This window comes from Harpia harpyja, chromosome 16, assembly GCF_026419915.1.
Source record: "Harpia harpyja isolate bHarHar1 chromosome 16, bHarHar1 primary haplotype, whole genome shotgun sequence".
Lineage (NCBI taxonomy): Eukaryota > Metazoa > Chordata > Aves > Accipitriformes > Accipitridae > Harpia > Harpia harpyja.
In genome coordinates, this window is record NC_068955.1 from 19,942,678 (window position 1) to 19,969,795 (window position 27,118).

The 27,118-nt window shown below is 39.4% G+C and overlaps 2 protein-coding genes across 7 annotated transcripts in view; one reads left to right on the forward strand and one right to left on the reverse strand.

Moving 5' to 3' along the window:
• Nucleotides 1–27,118, forward strand: part of TUB (TUB bipartite transcription factor) — a 168,126-nt gene that overhangs the window by 128,995 nt on the left and 12,013 nt on the right. For 2 of the 6 annotated variants that reach the window (XM_052810451.1, XM_052810453.1), the window contains exons 4-10: nucleotides 6,716–6,853; nucleotides 18,163–18,330; nucleotides 21,902–21,973; nucleotides 22,919–23,040; nucleotides 23,999–24,190; nucleotides 24,750–24,862; nucleotides 25,973–26,087. In XM_052810451.1, the coding sequence (XP_052666411.1) occupies nucleotides 6,716–6,853; nucleotides 18,163–18,330; nucleotides 21,902–21,973; nucleotides 22,919–23,040; nucleotides 23,999–24,190; nucleotides 24,750–24,862; nucleotides 25,973–26,087 (920 nt within the window). The remainder of the gene's footprint in view (nucleotides 1–6,715; nucleotides 6,854–18,162; nucleotides 18,331–21,901; nucleotides 21,974–22,918; nucleotides 23,041–23,998; nucleotides 24,191–24,749; nucleotides 24,863–25,972; nucleotides 26,088–27,118) is intronic. The other 4 variants (XM_052810456.1, XM_052810455.1, XM_052810452.1 and 1 more) reach the window with 3 other exon arrangements.
• RIC3 (RIC3 acetylcholine receptor chaperone) overlaps nucleotides 21,404–27,118 on the reverse strand; it is a 55,945-nt gene continuing 50,230 nt past the window's right edge. The window contains exon 7 of the mRNA XM_052810459.1: nucleotides 21,404–21,970. The gene's annotated coding sequence lies outside the window, so the exon portion shown is untranslated. The remainder of the gene's footprint in view (nucleotides 21,971–27,118) is intronic.

Here is a 27,118-nt window from a genome sequence, read left to right on the forward strand (position 1 = left end):
TTAACCATTCATTTAAAAAAAGCATATATTTGCGTGTTCATCAAAACACTGTCTCGCCATCCCTGTTTTCCACTGACCTTGAAATGAGAAGGTATTAGTTTATTTTTTGAAGATAGCAAGGAATGTTCTGTGCACAAGACTATTAATACTGAGAGATCAGGCAGCACTCCAAGTATCATGTGGGCAAAATACTTAACTTCCAATAAGCATATATTCTGAAATCTCCCTTTCAGCCGCAGTCTCTTCACCTTCGTCTAAAGGGGAAGCATCTTTTTTTGATTTATCAGCAGTCCTTACTGCGCTAATACATTTCGAAAAAAAACCAAACTAACCCAGCAGCAACAATCAGAGAGCAGTGGGTAGCAAGTCGTTTAGAGGTCTTCTTGTGGTTCTTGGTACTGGAAGATTTGAGAAAGAAGTTTAGAGGCAATTGCTCACAATTGCTTGAAAAACTCCCTTCTCTTTGCTTTAAAGTCCCACTTAAAGCGTATTTACTTTCAGTTACTACTTCAAAACTAGCCATTATTTTCTGTCCGTGACAACCTCAGTGTCCGGGAGCAGCAGGGCCAGGAGGTGAGGGTGACCCCAAGCACGGGCAATGCCCTCGCAGATGGAGCTCCATCCCACAGGCTTCGAACACGGCGGGCAGAGCCGGCTGCTGCTAACGGGGTTCTCGGCCGTCCCAGACACGCCAAGGGATGAACTGGGGCCAGGGCCCTGCAGGGTGCCAGTCCGGGCAGAAAGGAGACAGGGCCAGGAGACAAGGCAGCAGCGTACGTACGAGGGGTCCATCGAGCAGATGAGCCACCTCTAGCATGGCGCCGGGGTCCTCCCCGGAGGCAGAGCGGGGCAGCAGCGTACCTACAGCATAGCCCCGGGCTGAGCTGGAAGAGAGCCCAGGGGCAGGGGGTGGGTGGAAGCCCCCAGGGAGGCTCGTCAGGGCAATTAAAGCCTACTCGTGCCCTCAGGGCCGCCATACATAAAAGAATTATGTAATTTCTTACTGTCCTTAATCTTCCTGGCATAGGTTTTTCATGGCTAATTTTAGCTTTCCTTATTAGCCGTCTGCTTTCCCAGAGCCTAATTCATTGCTATTAACTCTCCATTTCACATGCTCCCTTTTCTTTCCCCCTCCCCAGAGTCAGACAGCAGATATGTGGGGGTTAAGAAGCATCTTTTGTTTAATTCCTTCCTTTGTTCTTTCTGAGGGAATCTCCTTATAGCAATGAGCTTTTAATAATGTCCTTAAGCAGTACCAGGTTCTCACGTACACTTGTTCCTTTTTTCTCAGCCCGTTCACATTCAGTTTCACAAGTATTTTCACCTTTGTAAAATCAGCCTGGTCAACACATCAGTGTTAGATACATAAACTGCAAGGAGCCATAGGGAATTTATGGGCGATACAAGTTTTTTTGGAATCTGGAATTTGACTGTAAGTTACTAGCTGCAGGGGTAATGCCTTTGATTATAAGCATTTTGAAGCAGAAATCAAATCTTTGCATGTGATTAAATAGTAACTAACATACCAGAGTCCTTGCCCTAATTCAGGCCCTTGTATTTAACTAATTTTATTTCATTGCATTGTAAAATATAGTGGGTTTGCCCATCTTCCGAATATTTCTGATAGAATCCAGCGTCTTTTAGATGACTGTGGAAATACTAGACCAGTTCAGAATCTAAGTTGATTAAATAAAGTAATAATGAATGACAGCCCAAATAAGCAGCAAGATTCACTAAGGCTAGAACTTTACAAAGAAAGAGAGCAAGCCATTCTGACAGTGAAACACAGGAGCATCTCAGGCAACAGTAAGAAAAGCACAACGAATTTGCATTGATTTGTTAAGGTACATCCTGACTGAACTGCAGTTTATCTTTCTTTGCATGGTACTCATTCTGGATTTCACTTTTACTGTTGAGAGGATGTTGGTAAATAGAATGAATATTTGCCTTATACAGTTAAGCCAATGATTTGCCTCGCATACCTCATTGTCTGTTTCAGCCTCTTTCTACTTAAGGTGTTTTCCAGACAGACTGCACAAATTTTTAATGTATCCACTTAAAGTTTTTTTTTTCTTTTTGTGATTTTTCACTCACTTCATTCTTTGCATACTGTACTGATCAAAACCAGTTTTTTTTTTTTTAGCACATGGCATTTTTATGTGATAGAGATTGGTAAGTTGTGATTCATAAATTTTTTTGTTTGTTTCCTTCTTTCTCTAAGATCATAAGAGTGTGCAAGCACTCATATCAAGAAAAATGGTCATGCAAATGGAAAAAAAAAATCTGCATTTTCATTGCATGCTACTTTGAAACTAATTTCCTGTGTGAACTTCTCATCATGAGGGCCAGATGAAAAAACATGCTTTTCATTTTATTCACTCATATAAACATGTGTGGATAACTATCTTTCAATATTTTTTTTTTCAGTTAGGTGTTGTCTGCATCACAGATTACTCACTTACTTACAGATTTCATCCTTTTGTTTGATTGTGTGTTGTACCTTTATCCCTGTAACATGCAGTGTTGTCCAACACAGAACTGATTTGTGGGAGAGGCTTCTTTTTCTCACTTTTAGCAGTTAGGCCATTGGTGATGGAAGGCAAAGCCAGGACACTGCCCCTCTCTGCTTTGATGCAAGTTCTTCTACACTCACCTTGTACTATGCTAATAGACTATTTGTTTGTTGTTCCTCTTTTCAGCTCAGGTCCTGAATTAATATTGCAATCTGTGCTCTTTTCTGTCACCACAAAAGTATTTTTTTCTAATACTGTATTGAGGTTAGTAGTCAGTACTTGATTTAATGAACATGGATGAATAACACTAAAATTAAAATCATGTCATTGTTTTATTTGAGAGCTTGCCATTTATCTCAAAACTGTTTCTTACGAGTCCAAATGAGAATGAAACACCAGATCTGAGAGTCCAGCATTATTTGCTCTTTGGAATTCTGTCTTGTGGCAACACATGCTCTTCCATTTTTGTCTTGTCTAAATGCAAATTCTAGTACAAACAAATAATTCTAATAGAAAAGGAAAATCTGTGGGATTTTTTTTTAAGTGAAGATTTTAATAATTTGGGATGGGGCTTATGGAGTGTCGGGCTAGATTTTCATATGTAGTCTCCTGTTGTTTAAGATAACTATCAATGGGGACGTTTAAAGTTGCCTAAATTTCTTTTTGTACTGAAATCAATGCATTTTTGAGTGACAGTCTTTGAAACTCCATCCCTGTATAGCTGCATTTAAGGTTCTTAATTTATTTATCCTGTGGTACTGCCTATCATTGTTTTTAACTTTTTAACATCCAACTAAGGACATAATCATATTGTCATATCAGTGAATATTATCTAGGGAGGCCAGTTTATCTCATTTTTTTATTCAGGCTTTCTTGCAGGGAACTGTAAATTGTTTTATGGGGCTGTCTAGAGTCTGTGGAGAATGCAGGTTAGAGTTTGCCTCGAGGTTCCCATCCTGCTGAGAAGGGGAATTCTTGTCAGACTGTTACTTAGTGATCCAAAGATGTAGTAGAGGGCAGAGGGGAAGACATTTGATCCCCTGACAACATGGTTGGCGATAAATATTGCCTCTACGAATTCCTTATCTCCAGAAAGACAGACTCGAAGGAGTGCTGGTTTGATAAGTTCAAAGCTTCACATGCTAATGACCAGCTGCGGAGTGAGTATGGAGGGTATTAGAAATGGCTGTTCTTGCAACTCTCCAGGGCAGGAGAAAGCACTGGAAACAGAAAATAGAATTTTTTACTTTGCTCCACATCTAAATCTGCCGGAGCCACTGAGCAAGGTAGGCCCACAGACCTCTCTCTGTAGGTCGGCAGGCTTCAGAAGATAGCCCATTGCCCACTCCTCTGCAAGGACTGAAGTAGTGACCGGCCCTGTTCAGGGGAGCTGCTGCACGGTATAAACTTCACTCCCTGCCATGCTGCAGTGGGCAGCGCTTACGTGGGCGGTGTTTGGGGGGATTAGTGCTGACGGGCAGGGGAGACCAGTGTTTACCCTGTGCTTAAATGGAAGTACGTAGCCAAGTCTCCTGGAACGCAGTGCTGTCCTGAACTGAATTTGTACGGTCAGTAGCAAAACTACATAATTTCTTTGATACCTGCAGTCACAAGAGAAAATATTAGTGAGTGGACGAGCCTTACCTAGTTCTGCTATTTGCCGAGTAGTTAGTAGCTAAGAATAAGATGGTTTTGTGGTGGAGATGGTATTTTGGGATTCGATTTGGATTTATTTTAGAGGTGGTGCTTTAAATGTAATGGTAGAGCTCAGAAAAGCATCCTGTAGAAACAGGAAATTCTGTGCCAATTCCTTCATGAAGCCAGCTGCAGTATCTCCACATTGATGGTTTAAATCTTATTTTGCAGCTTCCGTCACTTATGTCTGAAAGTCCTGTTTACCATAGACAGGAGTGATGGTATATGCTCAAAATGGCTGCTGTACTGAAATCTTGTTCTCTGCCTTATAGAGTAAAGCAATGTAAATATTTCCTTCTCTGTCCTTTGAAGCTCCATCACTGTACTTACAGTCAGATATCTCTTGCTGAAAGTTATGAGACAAAAGTAATTCAAAAAGCTTCAGGCTTTTACTTGTTAGATCAAAGGATAGCTGACAAGATAGTGAAGATAAGTCTTTAATTTTTCAATTAACAATATCGGATTGTTTCATCCTTTGCTGATTAATCATTGCTTTGGACCAAGTAAATGATGCTTCATCTGAGTGAATGAGCATGGCCATATTTAAAACGATTTAGAGAACTGTCTGGCCATTTAATATAGGTCATTTGTAAAGTACTGAATTTAATTATAATGTGGATGATCATCTTTAAAACAACTGAAAGAACACACCCTAGTTTTTAAAGAGAGGCTGAGCTACAAATACGGGGTAGATTGCTGGGTTGGCAAATCACACCTATTTAAAGACTGTGGAGCGGGGACTCTTTGGTTGCCTGCTTAGTCCGAGGCTGCCATGCCCATGGAAATAGGACCCAGTGTACTGTTCTTATGTGCCATTTTCCCTGGCGTCCTGTGTGCTTACTCCTTTGGTTATGTCTTATTCATTTCCAGTGCTCCTTTACGCTCAGCAAAGGGACTGCAGTCTTGTAATTAGTGTATGATAAAGACAGGAATGAGGAGTTGGGCAGTGACAAGCTGTTTCTTTGGGCTTTTAGTCAAGTTAATGTATATTCTCTGTAAAGCTTGAACTCTTTCTCTGTGTAATAAGAAAAGGAGGGTGTGTGTATTAAGTGCCTCAGATGCTCATTGTGTTGTGAATGTGGTGCTATCCATAACAGATTGCTGTGCTGGGGAGGGTAGCTGTGAGTTTGTAAGCTACAGTCTACACAGACATGACTAAATCCATTTCATCTTACTCCTCTGAGAGTCTTGTTGCTGTTTCTATTGCTATTCATGCGTATGAAGGGAAGTTGCCTCACAGACCAGAAGCCTAGGGAGAATTTCCCTCTTCAAAGAGAGATTACTGGCAATCCACACATCATTGAGCATCATTTGGTCTTTTGGTGGTTTATGAAGTTTGTCGTGATATTTTTAAAGTAGTTTTATGGGCAATCAGTTCTTTCCAGTAAGGTTTCTTAGTGGACTTCTTTTATCCTTTTAAAGAAAGCACTTTAGTTTTGGGAAAAAGAAAGGGATGGTGGGAGGCCCCAAGTGCCAGGGTGACATTCCTCTGAGATAAACCACAGTCACCACCTGAAGTCAGTGGGGCTTAGCATTGACAGTGACCAGCAGCTGGCACCAAAATCTCTTAGTGCCCACCTATAGGTTGTTTTGTTCGGGGTGTGAAGTTTGGTGATTCCTTTTTGTATTTCACAGAGGTAATTGCTTTTATGCCTTCGTAAACTCTATTACTTCACTTCAAGGCTTGGACTGGCCAGAAGAAAGAGTTATTGTGTGTGTTGCTTTCACAGATTCAAATATTGACCTCAAAGTGTGTCATGCTTTTAGAAAATGATAAAGCCTTTTTTTACTTTGAAAACAACTAGTGTTGCGTGAATTATGCTGACATTCACAGTTTATGCCATGCATATTATGTTGAGACTTCTAAGGAATTAATTAATTTGTGTATGTTACAAAGTAGGAGGAGTTTTTAATTTCAGCTTGGGTATAGTTTCACCACAAAATGCATGGCCATTCTACTCATCTTACTGTGATATATACAGTTGTGCAAGATGTGTTTTGAAAAAAACCTTCTGATGATTCCTTGTTTACAGGGTTAGGATGTAGCTTTAAACATAGGCACTACAAAGTCTAAAGAAAATTTTTCTGCCTTCGTGCTGCCACTGTTGATGATCAGTCTGGCAGAGCTTTACTACGAGGAAAAGTGCTTCCTACAATAGCTTAGCAACACATTAATATTCTGATGTCACTTTTGGCCTGAAAGTTAGGAGCTGATACATTATTGGAAGGAGGAAAAATGTTAGGAAATACATCCCAGCTAACCTAACACTTTCAGGTTTTTACTGTAGCTTTGCAAATTCTGGTTTATTTGACTCTCCTCTCTGCATGCATTGTCTGAAATACCAAACAAACTCTGCTATGTCTGCTTACTCTTTTATGCTTTCACAGAGTTCTCAATTCATTCTCTCTTGTCTCTCTCTCTCTCTCCCCCCCCTCTCTTCCCCCCCTTTTCTCTCTCCTCTCTCTCTCTGTTTTTCTTTTTGGTGGGGTACCCTGAATCTCTCAAGCAGTGCAGGAGGCCGAACAGGAAGATGTAAAGGTGGTAGTGGATGCCCAAGCTCCGAAACCAACTAAAAAAACCAAGGCAGCAGCTGCGAGCTGTCAGACTGGCAGCACCAGAAAGGAGAAAAAAGGGAAACACAAAGGTTAGCTGCATGCGGCTGAATGTCAGATGTTGAATTGACTGCAAAATACTTTTTTTAAAAAATTATTATTATTTATTTGAATTCTGAAAATTGCCTAAAAGTAATTTCTTGACATTTTTATGAGATTGGAAAATGTGAGTGACTTGGTCTTGTCTTGGCATGTACAACCTGGGAGTGAAGGAGGGCTAAAATTTGTAAACTGAGTCTTTTCCAAAGGAGAGTGTTTGTTTAAATTGCAGAGAAGGAAAAAAGTACTGATGGAAAGATGCTGGTGTTTTCCTGCAGTGTTAAAAAAATGAGAACCATCTTACACCAATGTGGTTTTTTAGACTATCTGCATGTAATGTAATTTGGAGAAACAGCCTTAAATTGCAGTCATTTCTGTCCAGACTCTTATTGAGGTTTAAACTATACAAATTAGAAGTTAAGTGGGCATTTTGAAAATCAATTCAACAAAACCGAGACAACGTCCTCAAAGGGGTTCTTCAAGTTGTTACTTAGGGTTGCTCTGTCCCACCTGGTTGACATATGGGAGGTGTTTGTATGAAAAATTTTCTGCAATGACTTTGGGTAAGATTAGATAGACAAAAAAATACACTGTTGATAATGACAAAAGGGTTGGTAGAAATGACACTGCCATTATTAGACTTACTATTTGAACTATGTAGACTAGATGGAAGAAGTGACGTGAGCTACTTTAGAGGTATTAAAATTTTATTTTTATATGCACACTCACAAAAAGAGAGGTTTTTGTACCACGTACAGTTTCTTTTTATTTGATGGCAAATGACTAATGAAATTAATAAATACCTTTCCAATAATTTGCAGTTCTTGGATAAGGCCACTGTAACACTATCCTGCCTGGACTGTACTGTATTCCTGTCTTGTGTATGTCCAACAGTCTCTCTGTTATTGCTTAAGTAAGAAAATAGTATATATCCTTGACCAGTCTATTTAAAGATAGCAATGACTAATAAGAGTAATTATTGAGGTCAGAGTATTGGGGCTTACCTATAGACATTTTGCAGGACTTGAGCCTGCCTTATCAAAACCCTTTACACATCCTTTACATATTGCAGCTTAATTCTTGAGACCTGAATCTACAGTGTCTTTATGTCTGTAGTCCTTCTGGCTGCAAAGGAGGTCCTAGGTTAGACAGGCTTTAGAGTCTGGCCCTGAGGTAAAGACTTTATTCATATATTTGAAAAAAAAGATGGTGTGTGTCAATACCTAGGCTTAAAATAATAAGTAAAAGTCAAAGGTTAAAATTAACAATGTGAAATTTGTTGGCAAAATAAGTGAACAGAAAGCTAATGTTTCTCAATTTAATGTAAAAAGTAATGCCACTCCAGCGTAGTACTACAGATGCCAAATTTTCTTTTGAAGTACATCTTGCTGATGAGTAAAAATTCTTTTACTAGTTTAAAAGAAAACCTGTCTTAGGCTGTAACTGAGCATTGTTCAGGGTAATACTTAAATCATGGTTACTACATAACCTTGAGGCTCTGTTTCACCTCATATAATACCTGTCTTGCCTTTATGGGGTGTCTATGTCTGTACTATGTCCAGAACTTAAGATACTGTGCTGGTCAGTTACAGCAGGTTTGATTTGACAAATTTGCATTGTATAACACCAACGTGTGTAGACACTCACCTGTTTTCTAGGCAGTTTTCTGATAAGCTCTTGGCTAAAATATTCCATGAATATTCCTAGCCACAGGCCTAGTGAGGCTCATAGCAAGAAACTACTCATTTGAGTGTGTGATTTCCAGGGCTGTTCTGCAGACGCTGGTCACGTCCACGCTGGGGCTGCATTTGCCGGATAGCTCTCTTCAAACTTACCTGCTACATGCAGGCAAGTTAGTCCATGAGCAGCATGTGCTTACTGTGAAGGAGTTACACTGGTTTTTATTACCTCACAGCAGGTAACACCTAGTAGTTGTCTCATATGCCAATAATATTTTTATTTATTTTTCTGAAGAATTCCCCAAACAGGCAAATGTTGGCAGATTTTAATAGAAGCAAGTTGTGTCAGTAAAAGTAATGTCACTTTATGTAGACTGAGAACTTTTGCATGCTGATACTGCTCTGTGTGTTGGAAACTAACATTGTTAGCTGTTGAAACCTCTGCTTCTGCTGCAGTTCTTATTGCTCATCCTGCTGTGCTATGCGTGGTCTTCCCTGGCCTTCAGCATTTGCCCATCAGTGGCATCTTATGTATGTTTCCATGGAGTGGAGGTGTTATTCATCAATTATACTAAAGAAAGTTTTGAGTACCTCCTCTGCTGAAGTGTATGTTGATAATTAGTAACAAATCTCAAGTAAAAAGTATCCCTGTCAGTTAAAGTATATTCAGAGCGTACGAGTAGCACCTTCTCATCCAGCTCATCTACTTTTTCCACACACTGGTATTTAACTGTTCATTCATGTATAATTTCGCCCTTGGAATGGTATCTAGTTTACCTTTGATAGTGTAAACTGGAGTGTTTGCAGGGGATTGTAACTGGATTCCCAGTCTTGCATCTTGATTGAAGCTGCAAAATATTTTGTTATTGGATGAACAAGTAAAACCGAATGCGACTTTAAAATTCCAGAGGGATTTTACTGATCAATCCACTACAGACATAGCTAATTTGTTTTACTTAGGAATGAAGAAAATGCAAGTGGTAGCAGAACCCTGTAGTGGAACTTGCATCAATTTTTTCATTTACTTTTAAGAGTAACTGTGAGTCTTAAAAAAAGATTTTGTAATAAAATTGAATGGATTTGCTTAGAACTTCAGATCTAACTAATGAAAATGGGTGAAGGTTAAATGGGTTTATACCATTTTGTGGCACAAGAGATTTTGTTGGAGGAAGTTCATTGGTAATTAGACCAAATCTTGGAAGTTTTAGGTTCTGCTTTTAGCTTTGCAATTGCTTCAGGTTTTGTCTCCACTCCGACTGTAACCTTTGCATGTCCTGTAAACGAGCAGGCTGAACGCTGAGGGGTGAATGCACTTTACACGCTAAAATAGCATTTTAAAGGTTTCTGTTACTATTTAGCTATAGTGAGCATTACCTTTCTAAGCAGAGCCAAGCTCTTTGTGCTTTAAGAAAAAAGAACCTTTAGACCAGATCCTATGAATAATAAGCTAATTCAGAGCAAAAATCATTGAATTATACATGAATAGCTCTTGAAGCTGTAGTGTAATGATTGTACTCTGGTCTTAGATGTGTAATGCTTTTTTAAGTGGCTCAAAGAATGATGAAACTATGATCAGAACAATGTGCTAAAGACAAATGCAAGGGAAATATTAGGTTTAATGAGGTTACACCGACATAAGGCAAGAAAAGGAATGTGGCTAATTCCTCATGCAGAGCTAATGGTGCCTGTCAAGTTAGTGGTCAGTGCATTTTGTAATTCTGTGATGGGTAGTACGGTATTTAGCAAATTTTTTCTAAATCTGTGATTGTTACTGGTATTTCATTCTTAATGGCAGTATCCAGTATACACTGTGCCTATTTTTAAAAAGAAACATCATTTTTGTGGGACAGAGCCTACAAATGCAGTGAATTGATGACATTTTGTAGTAGCTTAGCTAATTAAACTGGTATTTCTGAAAGCTTTGGTCTCCCGGTTTATTGTTTGACATAATATTCAGTATTGGAAAAAAACCCCAAATGTAACAAAGAAGTATGTAAAATGGTTGTCTTTCCAGTGGAGATAGTGGATCAAATTCTGGTTTGATTTGTGACGCTAGTGAGGGGTGATTAAGGATATTAGTGAACCTGGTGTACAGTATTGCTAGATGGTTCAACAGAAGAATAATGCAAACAAGTGAAAATAGTTGCAGAAGGAACCTATGAAAAGTATGCACCCTGCATAGTATTACAAATACAAAACCAGAGCATCTTTAGATGTCAAATACCCTGGTGATTCTTTAAAAATTGAGATTCCTGAAAGTATTACAGGTACATAGTGGTGTGGGTTTTTTTGTTTCGTTCATTTTTTTCCTCCAATATAGGTTTGTGAAGAAATTAATAAATATACCAGATAAAGTGCTTTTTTGGCTATGTGCCATGAATGTGGCAAAAACAAATCAGGAAGATAAAATGGAACCTTTAAAAAAACCTGGAAAACCATGCAAGGCCAGGAGTTAATTCAAAGTGAAATCTGATAGGAAAATTCAGGAATCACTTTGTGAAAAGTTGTCGTGGTTTGTTTGGTTTTGGGTTGGTTTTTTTTTTCCTTGCACTCTTGCACTTATAGCATGTAAGTACATTATAGGAAAACCCTGCTGTGAACTGCACTGGTTCACTCCCTGCCATGGGCAATATAAATGAAGATTTTTGTCACTGAAATCAGGAATCTGGATGCGTATAAAATGTTCAAATAAACAATACCTTCCCAGCAATTTTTCTCTTATGTTATACATTAAATGTAGTTAGTATGTTGGGTATTCCCTGCTGTCTTTGAGAGTCAAAAAGCAAATGAGCTGCTCTGACACACAGCTCCTTTTCTGCCAGAGTGGCTATTTCATGTTTTGATTTGGTTTGCTTCTTCCGTGTTTCTGTTCTCTCTTTCACGCCTGTCTGTCTGTTTTGATTTGTGCATCATGTCCCATTTTTATGTGTAACAAGCAACTACATTAACGCTGGCTGACTAAGAAAGCAGAATCATTTGTTGGATAAGAAGCATCATTTCTCACAATAACACTTCCTTTCTGATGGGGGAAGGGAAGCTCATGTGGAGTAGATCTATCTCAGCTTCCCTGTGCATTAAAGAGAAAGGGTAGGAGTAACAATAAGTGAGCTTCCACCAAGAAAACTCCTGTTATTTCTAGATCTGACAACCCTTTCAGGCTGTGCTTTGGCAACACATGAACTTGATTGTGAAGAAGTCATTTTGGCCTCCTCAGGATAGAGGTTTATGAAAGTATAGTTCCTGCCACAGTTTTCTAGGTTTCATCAAAGTGAATGCAGAGCTTGGTGCTCAAGCACTTGCTTTTAGTGACCTGATCTGGTGTTAGCAATAGTCCTTCTTTTGGTGGAATTTTGGACTAAATCACCTCCAGAGGTCATTTTCTAAAAAAAATTCTATTTGCCCCCTTTCCTTATAAACAAATCCCTTTGTGATTTTGCAGTTGCTTGAACCCATATCAGTGGGTGCGCAGTCCCTATGAGAACAGACGTATACTGGGAAATGGCTTACAAAATATTGACAGCTACAATATACTTAAGGTTATTCAGTCCTTGAAAATAGACCCCAAAAATGTTTTTCCTCCCTTTACACATTCTGCTTTTTCAGTAAATTCCTTTTGAGGAGAGTTTCACCCAACAGAGAGAGAGAGAGAGATTTTTTTTTTTTTTTTTAATTTCTTTTAAAGCAGTGGAGTTCTACATTTCTAGAAGATGTAATTTCATGATATTTCATTCTAGCCATTTTATTAGAGCTTCCTAAGCAATCATTCTGAGAGAACCTTTTTCACGTATTGATTTGTGCAGTACTACTTTCTTGTACCACTGTTCTGGAAGTAAATGTTATTATACTCAGTGGTCACATTTCTTGATAAATGCAGATTTTAAAAAAAATAAAGTGTTGTTTTGTCTTTTTAATTTAAAATGTAGATCACTTGAGGCGATAAAAGCAGAAGCAGGGTTTGCTTTAAGCCAAGTTCTTTAAAGGACAGAAATGCTATTTGTTCTGGTGTCAGTCTAATAAGAACAGATTTCTCTGAGGACAGACTCCCTGTCCTTGACCTCGGAGCGGGCCAGCTGGCCTTTGAAGGGTTATGCTGCCATCCCTAAGTTGGAGGAAGGAGCTGCTCTGCAGTGTTCTTGAAGAGCAATTGCAGTGTTCCTGCTGCCTGCAGCCTTGAGTGTTATCCATGTGGATATGACTTCTGTGTCAGACCAGGGGCTTATTTAACCTTGTATCTTGCCTTTGAAGGCATATTTAAAAAAAAAAAAAAAAAGAGAAAATTTTCTAGTGTGCCTGCATTTGCTATCAGCATGTTTGTAGAGGAAAGACATACTTGTTGTAGAACCTTTGTTGTATGTAACTTAGGTCAGAAAATGTGGCTTGAGATTTTCTCTTCCAGAGACCTCTTGCCTGACCTCGGTCAACTCTTCAGATCTGATCTGCAAAGAACCTAAGCACAATCTTAAAACTTAGTCTGTGAGCAATACACCTGACTTCATATGTTGAATTTGTGTCTTAAATGCTTTATAAAATGAGAACAAGAATTTTTGTATCCAGCAATTCCTCATTTGTATAAGTAGGGACAGAAATACTTGTTTTCTATGCTGTGTTCCTTTCCTGGTATGTAATCTCATTTGCCATTCAATCACTGAGCTCAATTAGTTCTCTGATGTATGATAGTTTTCTTTTTAGTTTCTTTCTTAGTTTGCAAATGTTCTATGAAGAAATTCTTAATTTATTATAACAGTTATTTTCAAATAATTTAGAAATCTCTCTTTTCATGGTGTCCTAGGTGCAGTAAAGACTCTCTGTAAGTAATCAGTTAATCATTCTTTCCTGTACTTACACTTTCATGTAAAAGAACCGAGAGGAAATAACATTTGCTGAAAATCTTTTCACAGCAAAATGTTTACATGTACAAATACATGCAGAGAAGAACATGATGTGTATAAATACAATTAGATTCTTCTCCTGCAAGATCCAATTACTAGGGATTCATGTAGTATATAGTCAAGTATTTAAATAATGTTTTGGAGAGCTGACTCACTATGCTTATGCCTGTAATTTGCTGCTGGGTAGTTTGTCACATATTTAATCTGTAACTAATTTTTTCAAGACTACCATTGTGCACCATGCACTATTGTCAGATAGCAAATTCTTTCCTCATGTTTGGTCTCATGCTCATCTGTGGTGGCCACAGAGCTGCATCTCTGAACTTTCCCCGGTTGTACATAGCTTGGTAGTATGTAGTCTTTTCCTCCCATTTGGCCTTCTCCCCCCACCCCTCCACCCCCTAAAAATTTTAAATACACTTTCTTGATTATCTCTTGAGCAATGAAATAATCAAAATTGTGGTTCTGGCCTATCCTCTTCAGTTTTCTTATTCTGCTGTAATATTACAGTGTCATTAGACTGTGATGACTTTGAGAATTTCTCTGATGGGGTGTCTAGAAATGCTTAATTTCTATCTAGTTTTGAGAGGAAGTTCCACTCGGACCTCTTGGTTTAGACAGGAGTATTCAACAGACTGATCTAAGCCTTGTGTTCAGCATGACTATACCCTTAGTTTCCCACTTGCAAATAGGGTTAGGAAATGTATTTCTTTTCTGCAAAATCATTTTGAAGATTGTGAAGCTCAAATAAAAATGCATGAGGCTCAAATGGATACCCAAAACTGCACTTGTAATGCTTTACTAGTGCTATTGTGGGGGGAAGAAACCACCCCACAACAACCTCTAGATCTGTAGGGCCAAGGAGGAGGGATACACTTCAGGGTCTGTAGGCTCCATCCCAGGTAGTCTGTACTTGCTTAGTTTGTGAGAAAGAAATTTGATAACTATGTCTAGTAGAACTAAGATGGTTCACCTATATTCATTTTAGTGTCTATCTATAGGACATATCCAAATGGTTGGAAACTTTTCAGCAGAAAGCTGCTGGGCATGTAGGATAGAGAAGAGTATGCCTGGTGACCCTCCCATAAAGAGTTTTCCTTTAATTGCTGGATTGGAACAATAAAACAAGGTCTGAACTTCATATCCTTGAAATGTATTGTCATTACTAAATCCAGTGACACTGAATGGATTTTGGGTTGTTGGTCCATCCTTTAGAAGCTGAAGTTTCAAACAGGCATAATGTGGTATCATAAAATGCACAGAAGCTTAGATTTGTTTCTCAGACATCATGAACATTAAGCAAAATTTTGCCACTTTATTCCTTTCCCAAGGCTTTCAGTAGCAGTTGTCTTCTCTATTTTTCCCATACCTTTTTCTCTCTCCCCTCATTCCAGACCTGGGTCTTGTGATATTTTTTGTGTAGATAGTTAACATTTTGTGTGTTTAAAGCAAAAGAAAAAAAAATCCTATCTAAAAATCCCATACCTGAGATCAAAGTTAAGTGCATGTCCACTTTCTGTATTTTGAATTTCTTAGAATTTAGATGAATTCAGATTATAAAACATTCTACACGGTAGTTTAGATTACCAGCTTTTAAGAGCATGGTACTGTCTATTTATAAATATTGCCTAGAAGATTTTAGCTGCTAACAAATACAGGCATTGATAAATAGTAGTTTATAGGATGGAAATGCCATTGAATGCCAATTTTCTGTTGCATTTTTTTCATTATTTCTTTGTTTTCATTTCTGGTACCTCTGGGTTTCATCTGAGGCATGCCCATGTCAAAGTCTTCCAGAAGGCTTTTACTGAAGGGTCTGGTATTCTGGGGGTTCCTCCCTGCCCTCCTTCACAGTTGCCTCTCAAAATTTCCCTTTTCTTCTTAGCAGGTATTCAAGGACATCTCTGTCAGGTTTTTTTTCTACCTGATTTTTAGGAAAAGCTGTAGAAAATGCTGAATGTAATAATAAAGACTTTCTTTTTGGCACAGCTCGCTCAGCTTCTTTGCCTCTTTTGACCCTGTCCTTAAACTTATAACTGTAGACATGAATGGTTTGTTTTATTGCACAGTGAACCATCCTCCCAGTAAGTGGGTGAAAAGGAGTCAGCGAGGCAAAGAAAGTGAGAGCGTAGGGAGAGATCCACCTTGAGTACCACGATTACACAAGCTTGGAAGTGTTTTCAGACATTAGGTAGGTGATGGTAAAGCTGCCTTTTGAACTATGACTTACAAAGATACACTTATACCTCACGATATAGAAAAAAGAAATGTGTATGTATGCTTGCATTTAATACTGTTTTACACATGCATATATAGCTACCAAGATGCGTGCACACAAACAAATATTAAATAGTTAATGCTGCATTTTCCATGAACCATTTAAAGTATTCTAATGCAGCAGAGGGTCTTCCCACTCACCCCCCTACCCACCCCCCACCCCCCCACCCCCCGTCTGGCTATGTCTTTCATTCCCTTAAATGGGGTCACCAGTGGAACCATTCATAATGCTTAATAACACACTCTACCAGTGATGCACTCTTCAGAACACTGAAATTGATTTTTCTTCTCTAAAAGTGTGACCTGCTAGTGTAGCCTTTGTCCTAACGCCTAATAATACGTGATGTTCCTGACAGCATGGGATGTGAGCGCAGATGTTCTGCAGGCATCAGAAAAAAGCAGCCTCAGTGCAATGGCTAATGCTGTCAAAGGCATTTAATTTGCTGCAGGTCAGTGTCTGCTTTGAAGAAGAAGAATTAAGGTGTTTTGTTCCTTTTGAAATGGGTTCTCAAAATTAGGTTTCTATCGACCAAAGCTTAATGAGGGGCTAGGTAGATATGCATGAGGTGTGAGCATCTTGTCGAACTCATGGATGCTTAATACTTATGAAATTCAGAGTATTAAGGTAAGAACTTTAGGCAGCTGCTTTAATGATAATGGCTAATATGGTTAAAGCTGTTAAAAATACCACAGGGGATCTGAGCAGCTACCTGTCTGTTCTAGAGCGCCTTTGCTGTAGTGCTTATCCTGAGATAACTTTTAAGAAAAATGCTATTCTGTTCACTGCCATATTATATCTGCAACATAGGAAATTATACTGTTCATTCTGCATCACACAGAGCTTCTGTCTGAAATTGTCATTCTACCCAGATGAGGGAAACATTTCTGTGGACTTTATTTAATCCTTCAAGGTTGGATGGACAGATTGTTTATTTGTTGTTAGCTGTTGTTGTTAGTTTTACTGTAAGTAAATCAGAATTTACAGGGTTGGTGCAGGAATTGCCAGATTAGGGTCTGTGTGATGCAGATGAGTCAATAATTTCTTGTGGTCTTGAACTCTGAATTTAATACTTCTGCAGTGTCGGACTGCATCTTGTTAGGTAGTTGCACAGCCAGTGCTGTTCCTGAGGGTGTGGGCCACTCTCTTTTCCACTTGTGCTTCATATTGCAGCGGCGGTGACAGCAAGTATGGCAAAGTACAGTTAAGCATGCTAAATGTATAATCCAGTTGTTTTTTAATGCAAGTTGACAGCTGCTGGCAAAGCAGGTTGAAACGGTATTCTTGGAGACTTCTGCTACAGATCACAGTCTCAAGAAATCCCAATCCCTACAGCTCCTTCTTACAGGATTTAGTCAGCTCTGTTTGGTGTGCAAAGCACCATATTCTTTTACTGAACTAGCTCATTGTAATGCTTGCTAATTCTCCACAATGTTGCTTGCTTATTAACAAAAATTTAAAACCAGCAACAGTATACAGGCTTATGTTATTTACTATATCTGTATATGATAATTTTACTATTTTTATTGGTGCAAAAGTGCATTTTTATATAGCTAATTTAGTGATATATACCAGCACTAAGTCTTAACTAAGAGCTGAAGTACATTTGCAATCTGATGTTTTAACTTGCTGCCCTGAAGAAAAAAATGAAGTTAGCTTGTGATAAGAACACACCCCACCCCATATTTTCATTTTTCTGTCTTCAGAGGCGATTTACAGCTGTAAGAAGTAAATAGTTTCTTTCTGGCTGTCATCAGAAGCCACAGAATCACAGCATGGCTGAGGCTGGAAGGTGCCTCTGGGGACTGTCTAGTCCCACACCCTGGCTCAGAGCAAGTTGCCCAGGACCGTGCCCGGTCAGGATTTGAGCATCTCGGAGGATGGAGGTTCCAGGGAATATGTATTATCTTCTTTATAGTTTCACACTGATGTTTTAACTGTATAGCAATTTACTAACTCAGTAGGCATATTTAGGCTTGTTAATGTGCTGCTCATCCTGTTGTATACGCTGCTAGATCTGCTTGTGAATTTTCCAAGTTTCTGAAACTTTGAAGCATGGTTTCATAATAGCAGTGTTGTTTATTAGGGGTTATGGCATAATCTGGGGCTCAGGCTTACCTGTTTCTGGACCAGTTGTGTGTCCTTATGAAAGCTGCATCTGTTTTCTTTGTTGGTCGTCTCCAGTGAATTTCTTTTCCGTTTAGTTTTCAGTGTTTCTGGTGCATGGATGGTTGTGCTTTGGGGTTAAGGAGGGCAAGAGTGAAATCCTGATCACCTCTTGGAGATTCTCTAGTGCAGTATGTGGGAAGTAAGATGTTTGCCTTGGAGGCTAGTTTAGTCTTGTTGAAGTCTAGAAAGATTATTGGATGTGAATTTCTGATTCTTAGAAAAGATGCTTTTTGTGAGTGAGCAATTCTCTTGACACAAAGACAACTAAGGCTTTTGCCGTTGTCTGACAGGGATTGATGGCCCAGCTGCTTTTCAAGATGATGTTCAGAAGATAGGAAGTCAAGTGCAAATTCTCACCGTTGGACAGTCTAGCCATGATGAAGATGATGGAGAGAAAATGGCTAGCGGCCAACAACAGCAAAACAAACAAGATCTTAGAACAGCAATGCAAAAAAAAGGTAAGTAGCCAAAGCTGCCTTCATGTTCTCATTGGTTGCTTTATGTACATTGATTCCTTTTCCTGTTCTCGCTCTCAGCCCTAGCCTAAGCAGAGATTGTTACTCTGTGTTTCTTCTCCTCGAGCCTGTTAGGCTCTATTCTATTATCTCAGGGGGGAAAAAAAAAAAAATTTTCTCTCTTGACCCAAAGAACAAGAGGTCTCCAGGCTCTCTGGGATGTGGCTTTCCCATCTGAAGTGCAGTGCCGCTATTAAGGTACCAGGCAGATCTCATGCTGGTATCCGTCTGTTCACATTTTTGTATTGTACAACTCTGGAAATCACTTACTTGAGGGTTAAAAAAAGAGTGTGGAATAGCAACGCTCAAACCAGAATATTAATTTCAGTTGTGTTGTCAGTTAAATATTGTTCGTGTTTTCATAATGTGTATTCATGCTTGTAGAGGTGAAAATTACAGCACTGTGTATTCTGCAGCATTTCCCATGCATAGTGCTCAAATGTGCTGGTATATTATTTTTTTTTTTGTTCTAGAGGCATGCATGATTTGGGAGATAGATTGTGTATGTACACATTCATGCATCCGTCTCTTCCTTCCTGCACTGTTCCTATCTCTCATTAGACATTAACCGTAGGAAGGAAAAAAAAAAAATCCTGAAATCCTCACAAAGCTTTTTCTGAAGGCATTTGCTTTGGAGTTGTTCTTCTTCAGTGTACAGCTTTTGAAGCAAAGATGGCTCAAGCCAAGAGTGCTCTGATGCTTTAAGAATAAACTCTTTGTGTATAAAGAGCAAAATGTAAGTGCAAACTTGACTCATCTAGAATAGCCTATTCATACCTAAATGCCTGCCTCTTGTCTGCAGAGCAGTTCTCACTATTTCATTTTTTTCTGGGACGTTACTCTGCAGATGTGAGCAACTTCAACTGAAATGGGCAGATTTTCTCCAAGTGTGGTATTTCCTGGGCATTTGAGTCCAGGGGATGTTGGCATGACTAACAAGTTCTGATCTGTGTGGTGATTGTCTTGCCTTAGACCATGGCTCAGAATATTTAATGATCAAGCACACTACTTACTAAAGCTGATTGACTTAAAAACTATCAACAGACTTCTCAAATTAGGTCAAAGCACTCAGATTTTTACTCTGGGGGACATTTCTATTTTTGATGTTTTTTCCAGGTTAAGATATATTTTTATTCTCCCCAGTTTTTTGTTTATTTTTTAATAGAAGCAGTGGGTGAGGTTTTTTTGTTTTGATTTGGTTTTGGCTTTGCTTTGCTTTGTTGCTTCATATTCTTAAATATATGATACAACCTTTTTTTACCGTGTCTGAGTATACTCCTGATCAGAACAGACACTACTAAGAGTGGACCACTAGTATGCTTCAAGGTGTGTGGGCGCTACTTTTTTAAATGGGAATGCTGAGGTTTACTCATTTTTATTAACAACAGAGCTATGCTCTGAGACACAAAGAAAGGTATTAAGACAAGACTGCAACTAGCAGTGTCTCCATAAAATATTTTTACTATGCGTCTATGGTTTGCCACTTTATACCAGCAGAGGAGGCTTGTTAGAAAGTTTTGAGTATCCCAGTATTCATGGGAAACTTTATGTAGGCCTTTTCATGTGGATTCCCACTGCCACTTCAGTGCTTGTGGTGTGTCCTCACTGCCACGTCCCTGTTGGTCTGAAAAGCCTTTAGAATTGCTGTCTCCCATCAGTCCTTCGCTCGCATGGAATAAGAGCAAAAGGAGAAAAACACAGAGATAAATGCTAACTGGCCTAATGGGAAAGGCTGAGTCCCACCAGATTTGCGAAGCCCTGATTTGTGCTCATTCTGCTCTCTGACACTAACTTTGTGGAGAGAAGCCTCTCTCGGCATGTGTCTCTACTTCCCCAGCGAGTCAAGTTCTGTTTCGAGACGAGGGGTTATAGGCTACCGGAGTGTGAAAAGAATATGCCACTTGCAAGAAAATGCCAAATGTTTTATTTGATTTCTCCATCTGTTGGAAATTGCCATACTAGAATCATTTTCTTTCTGCAGGAAATATTTGTCCTTTTGATTTCAGAATTCTTAATATGTAGAGTTCCTCTCTGGCAAATGAGTCACTAGGACAGAGCCAGACTTCCATAAGTTTTAACATGAATAACTAACGTTTAGTCTTCACATTTATCAGTTTCCTGTATGTCTCTAAAGACTTGGAATGAGCAATTTGGTCTTGTAACTTCAGGTGGCAAAGAAGAACTAACTGTTTTGAGATTTAGGGAAGGGATAGACTTGATTTCTGGGTTCAGAAACAAAACAGGAGCTCTCTGAAGCATTCTTCCCACAGATCATGAGTACAGACTTTTCTAAGGCTGGCAGGGAATTTTCACCACCAAAATGTTGGTGGTGAAATAGCGAGCATGGATGTAGAAATAAGCTGATTACGTCTGTGCGTATGAAGTATGGCTTTATTGCACAGCTGCCAGCTGAGGAGATGGACTGTCTCTATTACCCATGCATAGTTGACTAGAATGTGGTTGTCATTATTAAGAAATAATGCTTGTGATTAATGAGTGTGTGATTAATAATGAGCGAGTTCTACAGGCTTTGAAAATATCTATTGACCTGTGAACTCAGGCCTCCCTTGCATAACCAGATCCTATTGAAACTTTTTGCTGTCATACTGTGTGGTATACGTCCAGAAGAAGTGGATAACGAGACCATTCACGGCGCAGCTGAATGGAATACAGGCATTGCATATGCTTCTGTTTAACTTTTATACACTTGCTCTTACTACTCTGATGGTGTTTCATTATCCAGTGTGCATCTGGTGTCAAAAGCATTGAAGTTATTGGAAGCAGCAATAATGTAAAAAGTATATAAATGCCTTTTTTGGTGTCTTTTTTTTCTCATTCCGTTCCAAAATTTGAACTGAAGAAAACCATTACTGATACTATCTCTAATGTTTATATTTCTGTACCTTAGTTTGGTTCAGACCAAGCTCATATTCCAAGAGACTAAGCTACATGAAAGATCTCTATGCGTATCCCTGTAAGTCCTGGATGAACACTTTAGAGAGTCTGAGAAAGATGATGAGGACACACTGGGCACAAGGATTTAGGTAGAATTTAGGAGATCTGAATATGAGTCTGAATACTTTTTTCAATGTTACTGAATGGGTATTTGTGTAGAGTCTCTGTATATCACTTGTGTTGATCAGTTTTAATTTTTTGTGTGTTAGAATTCAGAAGTAGCCCAAAAACCTACCATGCAGGGCACATCGTGCACAGAAGGGTTTGTGGCACAACCGTTTAGCATGGATGATGTTTTCTGAAGCTTCAGCTCTGTGATCCAGGGCTTTTTAACTTTATTCAAAGTACTAAAAAAGAAGGTGACAGCTGGTATAAGCAGGTAGAAGGTGAATTTGATTGTGCAGAAAGATAAAATGTCCGTAATTGAGAATTCAGGCAGCAGCATTATGGCCCCGTCCAGTAAGCCTTTAGCCCTATGCGGAGTCCTCTTGGCAAATTAGGCTTGTTCACTCACTTAAGGGTTTGCAGAATCAAGCCCATGGATTTTTTCCTTTCCCAGATCCCCATGCAAATACATCCTGGTCCTCTTCCACCTCCCAATCCAGTCTTGTCGCCCTGGATCATGTTCCTGGTAAGTACAGAAGGAAAAAGTTAATTATGCCCATGCTGCTTGGCTCTGGAAGTCTTTGCATTTCATTTATCCTTCTGCATTGGACTTACCTATAGTGGAAATTCTGGACCAAGTGTTTTCTTTTCTTTTCCTTTTTTTTTTTTTATATTTTTTTTTTTTAGGAAAACATATTGCATAGATAGCCTCTAATAGGAGGAACTTAGAGTTTGAACCTGAATACAGGGTGGCTTCATCTGCATGATACTCCTTGAAAAACTAGGCCTGGCAAATGTCCTACCATTGACGCTTCCTGCTGCTAAGTCCTATTTGATGTTCAAAGTTGTGTTTCCCATTGAAATGTCTGAGGTTTTGAATTCTTGTAAAGTCAAATTTTTAAGTGCTGTAAGGCAGTTCCTTTGGCCTGGGCTGATACTGTTTTTTACGTGAAATAAATATGCATGAGAACATTTCCTTGATGTGAATGTTTCTTCTCAGTCTAAGATCTGTTCTTCATCAGATCACATAGGAACAGTTAAAAGTGCGCTGTAGAAGGGCTCGTATTTTAGTCGTTAAGGTTTCCAAGTGGCTGTGATAGGTTGTCCACTCAGCTCCAATTTCAGGTTTAAGATTTTGCGTTGTGTTTGAAGTACTTGATTGGATGAAGAAGATCTGAATTTAATTCCTAACTGTATGTTGCTCCTGTATCACTGGATAACTCGATCCTCTCTGTGGAATGGAAACCATGATATTTCTTTTCTCATTTGCTGAAATGTTTTGGCTTCTCAGGGCAGGTGCTGTCTCACTCGTGTATGTGTACACTGCCTCGCACAGTGAACCCCCCCTCACACACACCCTCTCTCACCTGTGAGCCTAAGGGTGCAACAGTATAATAAGTGATGTTTTCCAGCAAGTATGGACAGCTTTAATGTATTAGTATTTCATGTAAGTGTGCTGCTTTCTCCTCAGGCATTTCAAGCAGCATGAATTTTGATGAGGAAGAAGATGAGGAAGATGAAGACAGCTCCAGTTCTTCACAGTTAAACAGTAACACCCGGCCTGGTTCTGCCACGAGCAAGAAATCCAATAAGGTAAGGGGTGAGTGCCGAAGAAGGAGCATGTAGGCTGCTATTTACTGTGTGATTTGAAAGTGCAGTCAGGATAGGCCTGGCTTTCTTGTTTTGTTTTTAATGTGCACTAGAGTATCTCCACGGTGATTTACCGTGATAGCTGTCAGGGTTCACAGGAGCAAGCAATGAAAATAATGGCTTGGAGAAAAGAATAGCAAATATTGTCTGAACTTGAATGAAGAGAAGGGTAAACAGTAAATATTTACCCTTCTACCTTTTGCAGGTGCTCAGAAGAATCTTTTGTTTCTATTGGCTTTTTCTGAGCATTTTCCCACCCTGTTCTCACTGCTACCATCTGAACATAAAATAAGACTTTGGCTTGTTCAAATATTCTAAACCACAAGCTCTTGCTAAAACAGCTGATGGTGCTCCACTCTTATATACTGCACTGACTTCTCATCTCTGTTGTATCTCTATCTAGCTTAATCTGTCTCTCCCTATCCCATTTCTTCCTTGCATCCGTCACGGGGGGATTTAAAAATGAGAGAGGGGTTCAGATCGCTTAAAGAATCACCTCCAATTGTATTAGCAGTTATGACAGCATCAAAGGCCATCACTGTCCTTGGGTACAGTGTGGTGAGATGGGAAGGTGTGAGCCAGGGTTTGCTCTGTAACATTACAGCACTCTGCCTGTGCGTCCACCCTGTTCTGCTTTGCCAGATGTGTCTGTACACTGAGCATCAGTGGTGCAGAGAACTGCTCCCTGGGCCTTTGGTAGCCAAGAGCTTGACCGACTGGATGGGGAGAGATCCTTAGCTTCATAAGCTGCCTTCAAGGCTGCTGAGGAATCAGAACGGGGAAGACTATGTCCATTGTGTTTATTTTTTTTAAAGTGCAGCTTCTATCAAATGTCATTCCTTTGTACTTATAGCCTCGTAAATCAAAGTTGAGGAAACCTGAGTTTTGCTTACTGTTTTAGGAAGCAGCCTCAGCCCCCAGTCCTTCCACAAATGAGCCTCTCATAGATGTTGATGACCTGGAGGAATTTGCCGTAAGACCTGCTCCGCAGGGTGTCACTGTCAAATGCAGAATCACAAGAGACAAGAAGGGAATGGACCGAGGGATGTACCCTACTTATTACCTCCACTTGGAAAGGGAGCATGGTAAAAAGGTCATAAAATAACTTGAATGGCATACCAGTTGCATCTGAATATAAAAAAGTTATTAAAAGTCTGAAGAAGTCTTATAAAGAAAATATATTTTAAATGTATTTTCACTTTCACTGAGATCTGCCCTACAGTCTTCCAAAATCAAAACAATAGTATCACTTTGTTCTACTGCCCTTCTTCATATGTCTAATCTTTGCCCTTTAAATAATCCATGCATGGCACCTTTGTGTGACAGTCAGCTGGGGCTCTCTGCATTCTGTGGCCTGAAAAGCGTACATTTTCAATTCAGCTGGAAGAGCCAAAGCAACTTAGAATGAAACATTTAACAAAATAGATCGAATTTAATTATTTAAACCATAAATTATGGACTGAGTGGTTGAGAAGTCACTTTCCCTTTCCAGATTTTTATCTAGTTTTGCCTAGTCCCAGGAGACCTTCTGTTACTTCACTAATGATGCTGGAAGACAGAAAAATTGTCTATGGTTTCCTTATATCAAAGCAGGAAGTGGTGTGTGCTAACCCCTTTGGCATTCTAGAATATCGGTTTTTTGCACTGCTTAGGTGTTTCTGCTAGCTGGAAGGAAACGAAAGAAGAGTAAAACCTCTAATTACCTCATCTCCATAGACCCAACTGACCTGTCTCGGGGTGGAGAGAGTTTTATTGGAAAACTGAGGTAAACACTGATACATCTAAGAATTTTCTATATATAATATAAAGTTCATTTGAAATTAAGAAGCCTGTAAGCCACTATGACTTCTTAATTAGAGGCTTGACTGCATCACGTGATAATGGTCTTAAAGTTCACCAGTATCCAAGGCATGTTTTCAAACTGTCTCAAGTACTTACAAGATCACATTTTATTAAAAGTCAGCAGGATCGAAGCTCTTAAATGCTCAAAGGCCAGATTCTCAAGGATGTACGAGCAGAACTTATCTTAATGGGATTTTCAGAAGTACACAAGTAGATTGTGTCTAGCCCCTATTGATATAAATACCTTGGAATGGAAGTTCTGTCTGTTACACAATCTGAAAATCTCTTTGGTTTTGCCCATTTCTTAAGATCCTAATTAGAGTTATTTACAACTAGCGGAATTCTTTCAGAACCACGTATTTCTTTTCTTGTCTGTCACCCCATCATACATCAGTCTGTTGTTGATACCTACGTGGAGCATGTCAATGTATGTTTAGATCATCTGTGCCTGAGGAAAGGGACTGTGCTGCTAATTGCCATTTGCCTGCGTGGATCTTAGAACTTCATGTGCTATTTACTGCAGTGCAGACACAGAATGAGGATAATGTGGTTTTAGTATGTTCTAAGTTGTATTTTGCACTCCTTGGTGTAATTTCCATTTAAATAGGAAAGACTTCTCTTATTTATAACTTTATGAAAAATCACTCTCTGTATTCTCATAGAGTTAGTAGTCAGGTAAGAAAGCAGATAGTTTTGTAGACAGTAAGCATATTTTAAAACCCAAGCAAACAAACACAGTAACCCCACCTGAGTATTTCCTTATTGCTTTCTTGAGTTTACTAGTTTGCAAGATGTCATGAAGAGTCTCCAGTGTAATGATAAGGAACTGTTAGTATACTCTGCTGTACTGTACCTTTACATTTTTGTGATGGCCTTTAATCCAGGTGTTGCCATTTAGTTGGGATTAGAATTAACAACTATTTGTGCTCAATATTATCTGTCTTTCCTTTGGGGCTACAATGCAGTAAAGGATAGATGTCTTGAGCAGCATTACTGATAAATGGTGATTGGATTTTCCATTTTTTTTTGATAGATCAAATCTTATGGGAACTAAGTTTACAGTTTATGACAATGGAGTAAATCCAATGAAAACAACATCAAGCCTGGAGGCGAGTATCCTGCGTCAGGAGCTAGCTGCTATTTGTTATGTAAGTACTGCTCACACGCAAAATACGCAAGAAATGGCAGTTTGCTTTCTGAAATAGCACACTGAATTTCCTTCTCACTTATGATTATGTAAATCAGCATTCATGATTTGATGTAATCAAACAGCTGATCTTCACTAGAGAAACCAGGAGATTCAGTGGAAAGTAGAGCTGAAAAACGTGCACAGAACCAGGTTGCCCCGTTCTCACTTTTGGTCAGAAGGTGCTGGAGCTTTTACATAATCCCCTGGAAGGGGTACGGTGCCTCACAGCCTGCAGGCACCATCCGAGGGAGCCTCCTGAACTGGAAAGAGTTGTGCACATGGAATTACTGCGCTAAAGTATGATCATTTGTAATGGCGTTTTGGAGGAGGCCTCTCTGATCCAGAGCACAGGTAGCTGGACAGCTAGGTCTGCCGCAGCAGCTGATAGACTGGGATAAAACTCTAATCCTCCTCTTTACCAGGAAAAAAACCAAACAAACCCCAAACAAAATGCAAAACTCAATTGAATGAGAGAAACCAGCTTCTTATAGGACAGTAAATAGCATTTGTCAGGGGCAGTGCAGACAATCAAGACTTGAAACACAGTTGCTGTTGTTTCATGATTACTGGATGACTAACTGTTTTGGTGACAGTATCCTTTCCGTCCAGAAATCTCTGGGCCCAAGAAACTCTTCCAGTCAAAATTGATACACAGTGCTACAGAAAGTTTTCTGTTTTCACAAATCAACAAGTTCTGACAAAAATACCTAAGAACCACTTTTCAGAAAAGTTCCTGCCCAGCTCTAATCAAGGATGCCTGGAAATCTGTGAGATCGAGGTCCAGCCAGCCCAGCATATACCCTGCGTACGCACAGAATGCATTCCTGGAAAAGCCAGCTTCAGGTTGGGGGGAGCAATGCTACTGGAAGTCTTCTGCACATGAGAAGGAAAGCAGGAGGCATCCTTTCTGTGCAAAGTGCTGAGAGCACTGAAGGGTGGCAGTATTAGCTGCTAACGTGTTCTTTTCCTGCTGCTTAGGATGCAGTTTTT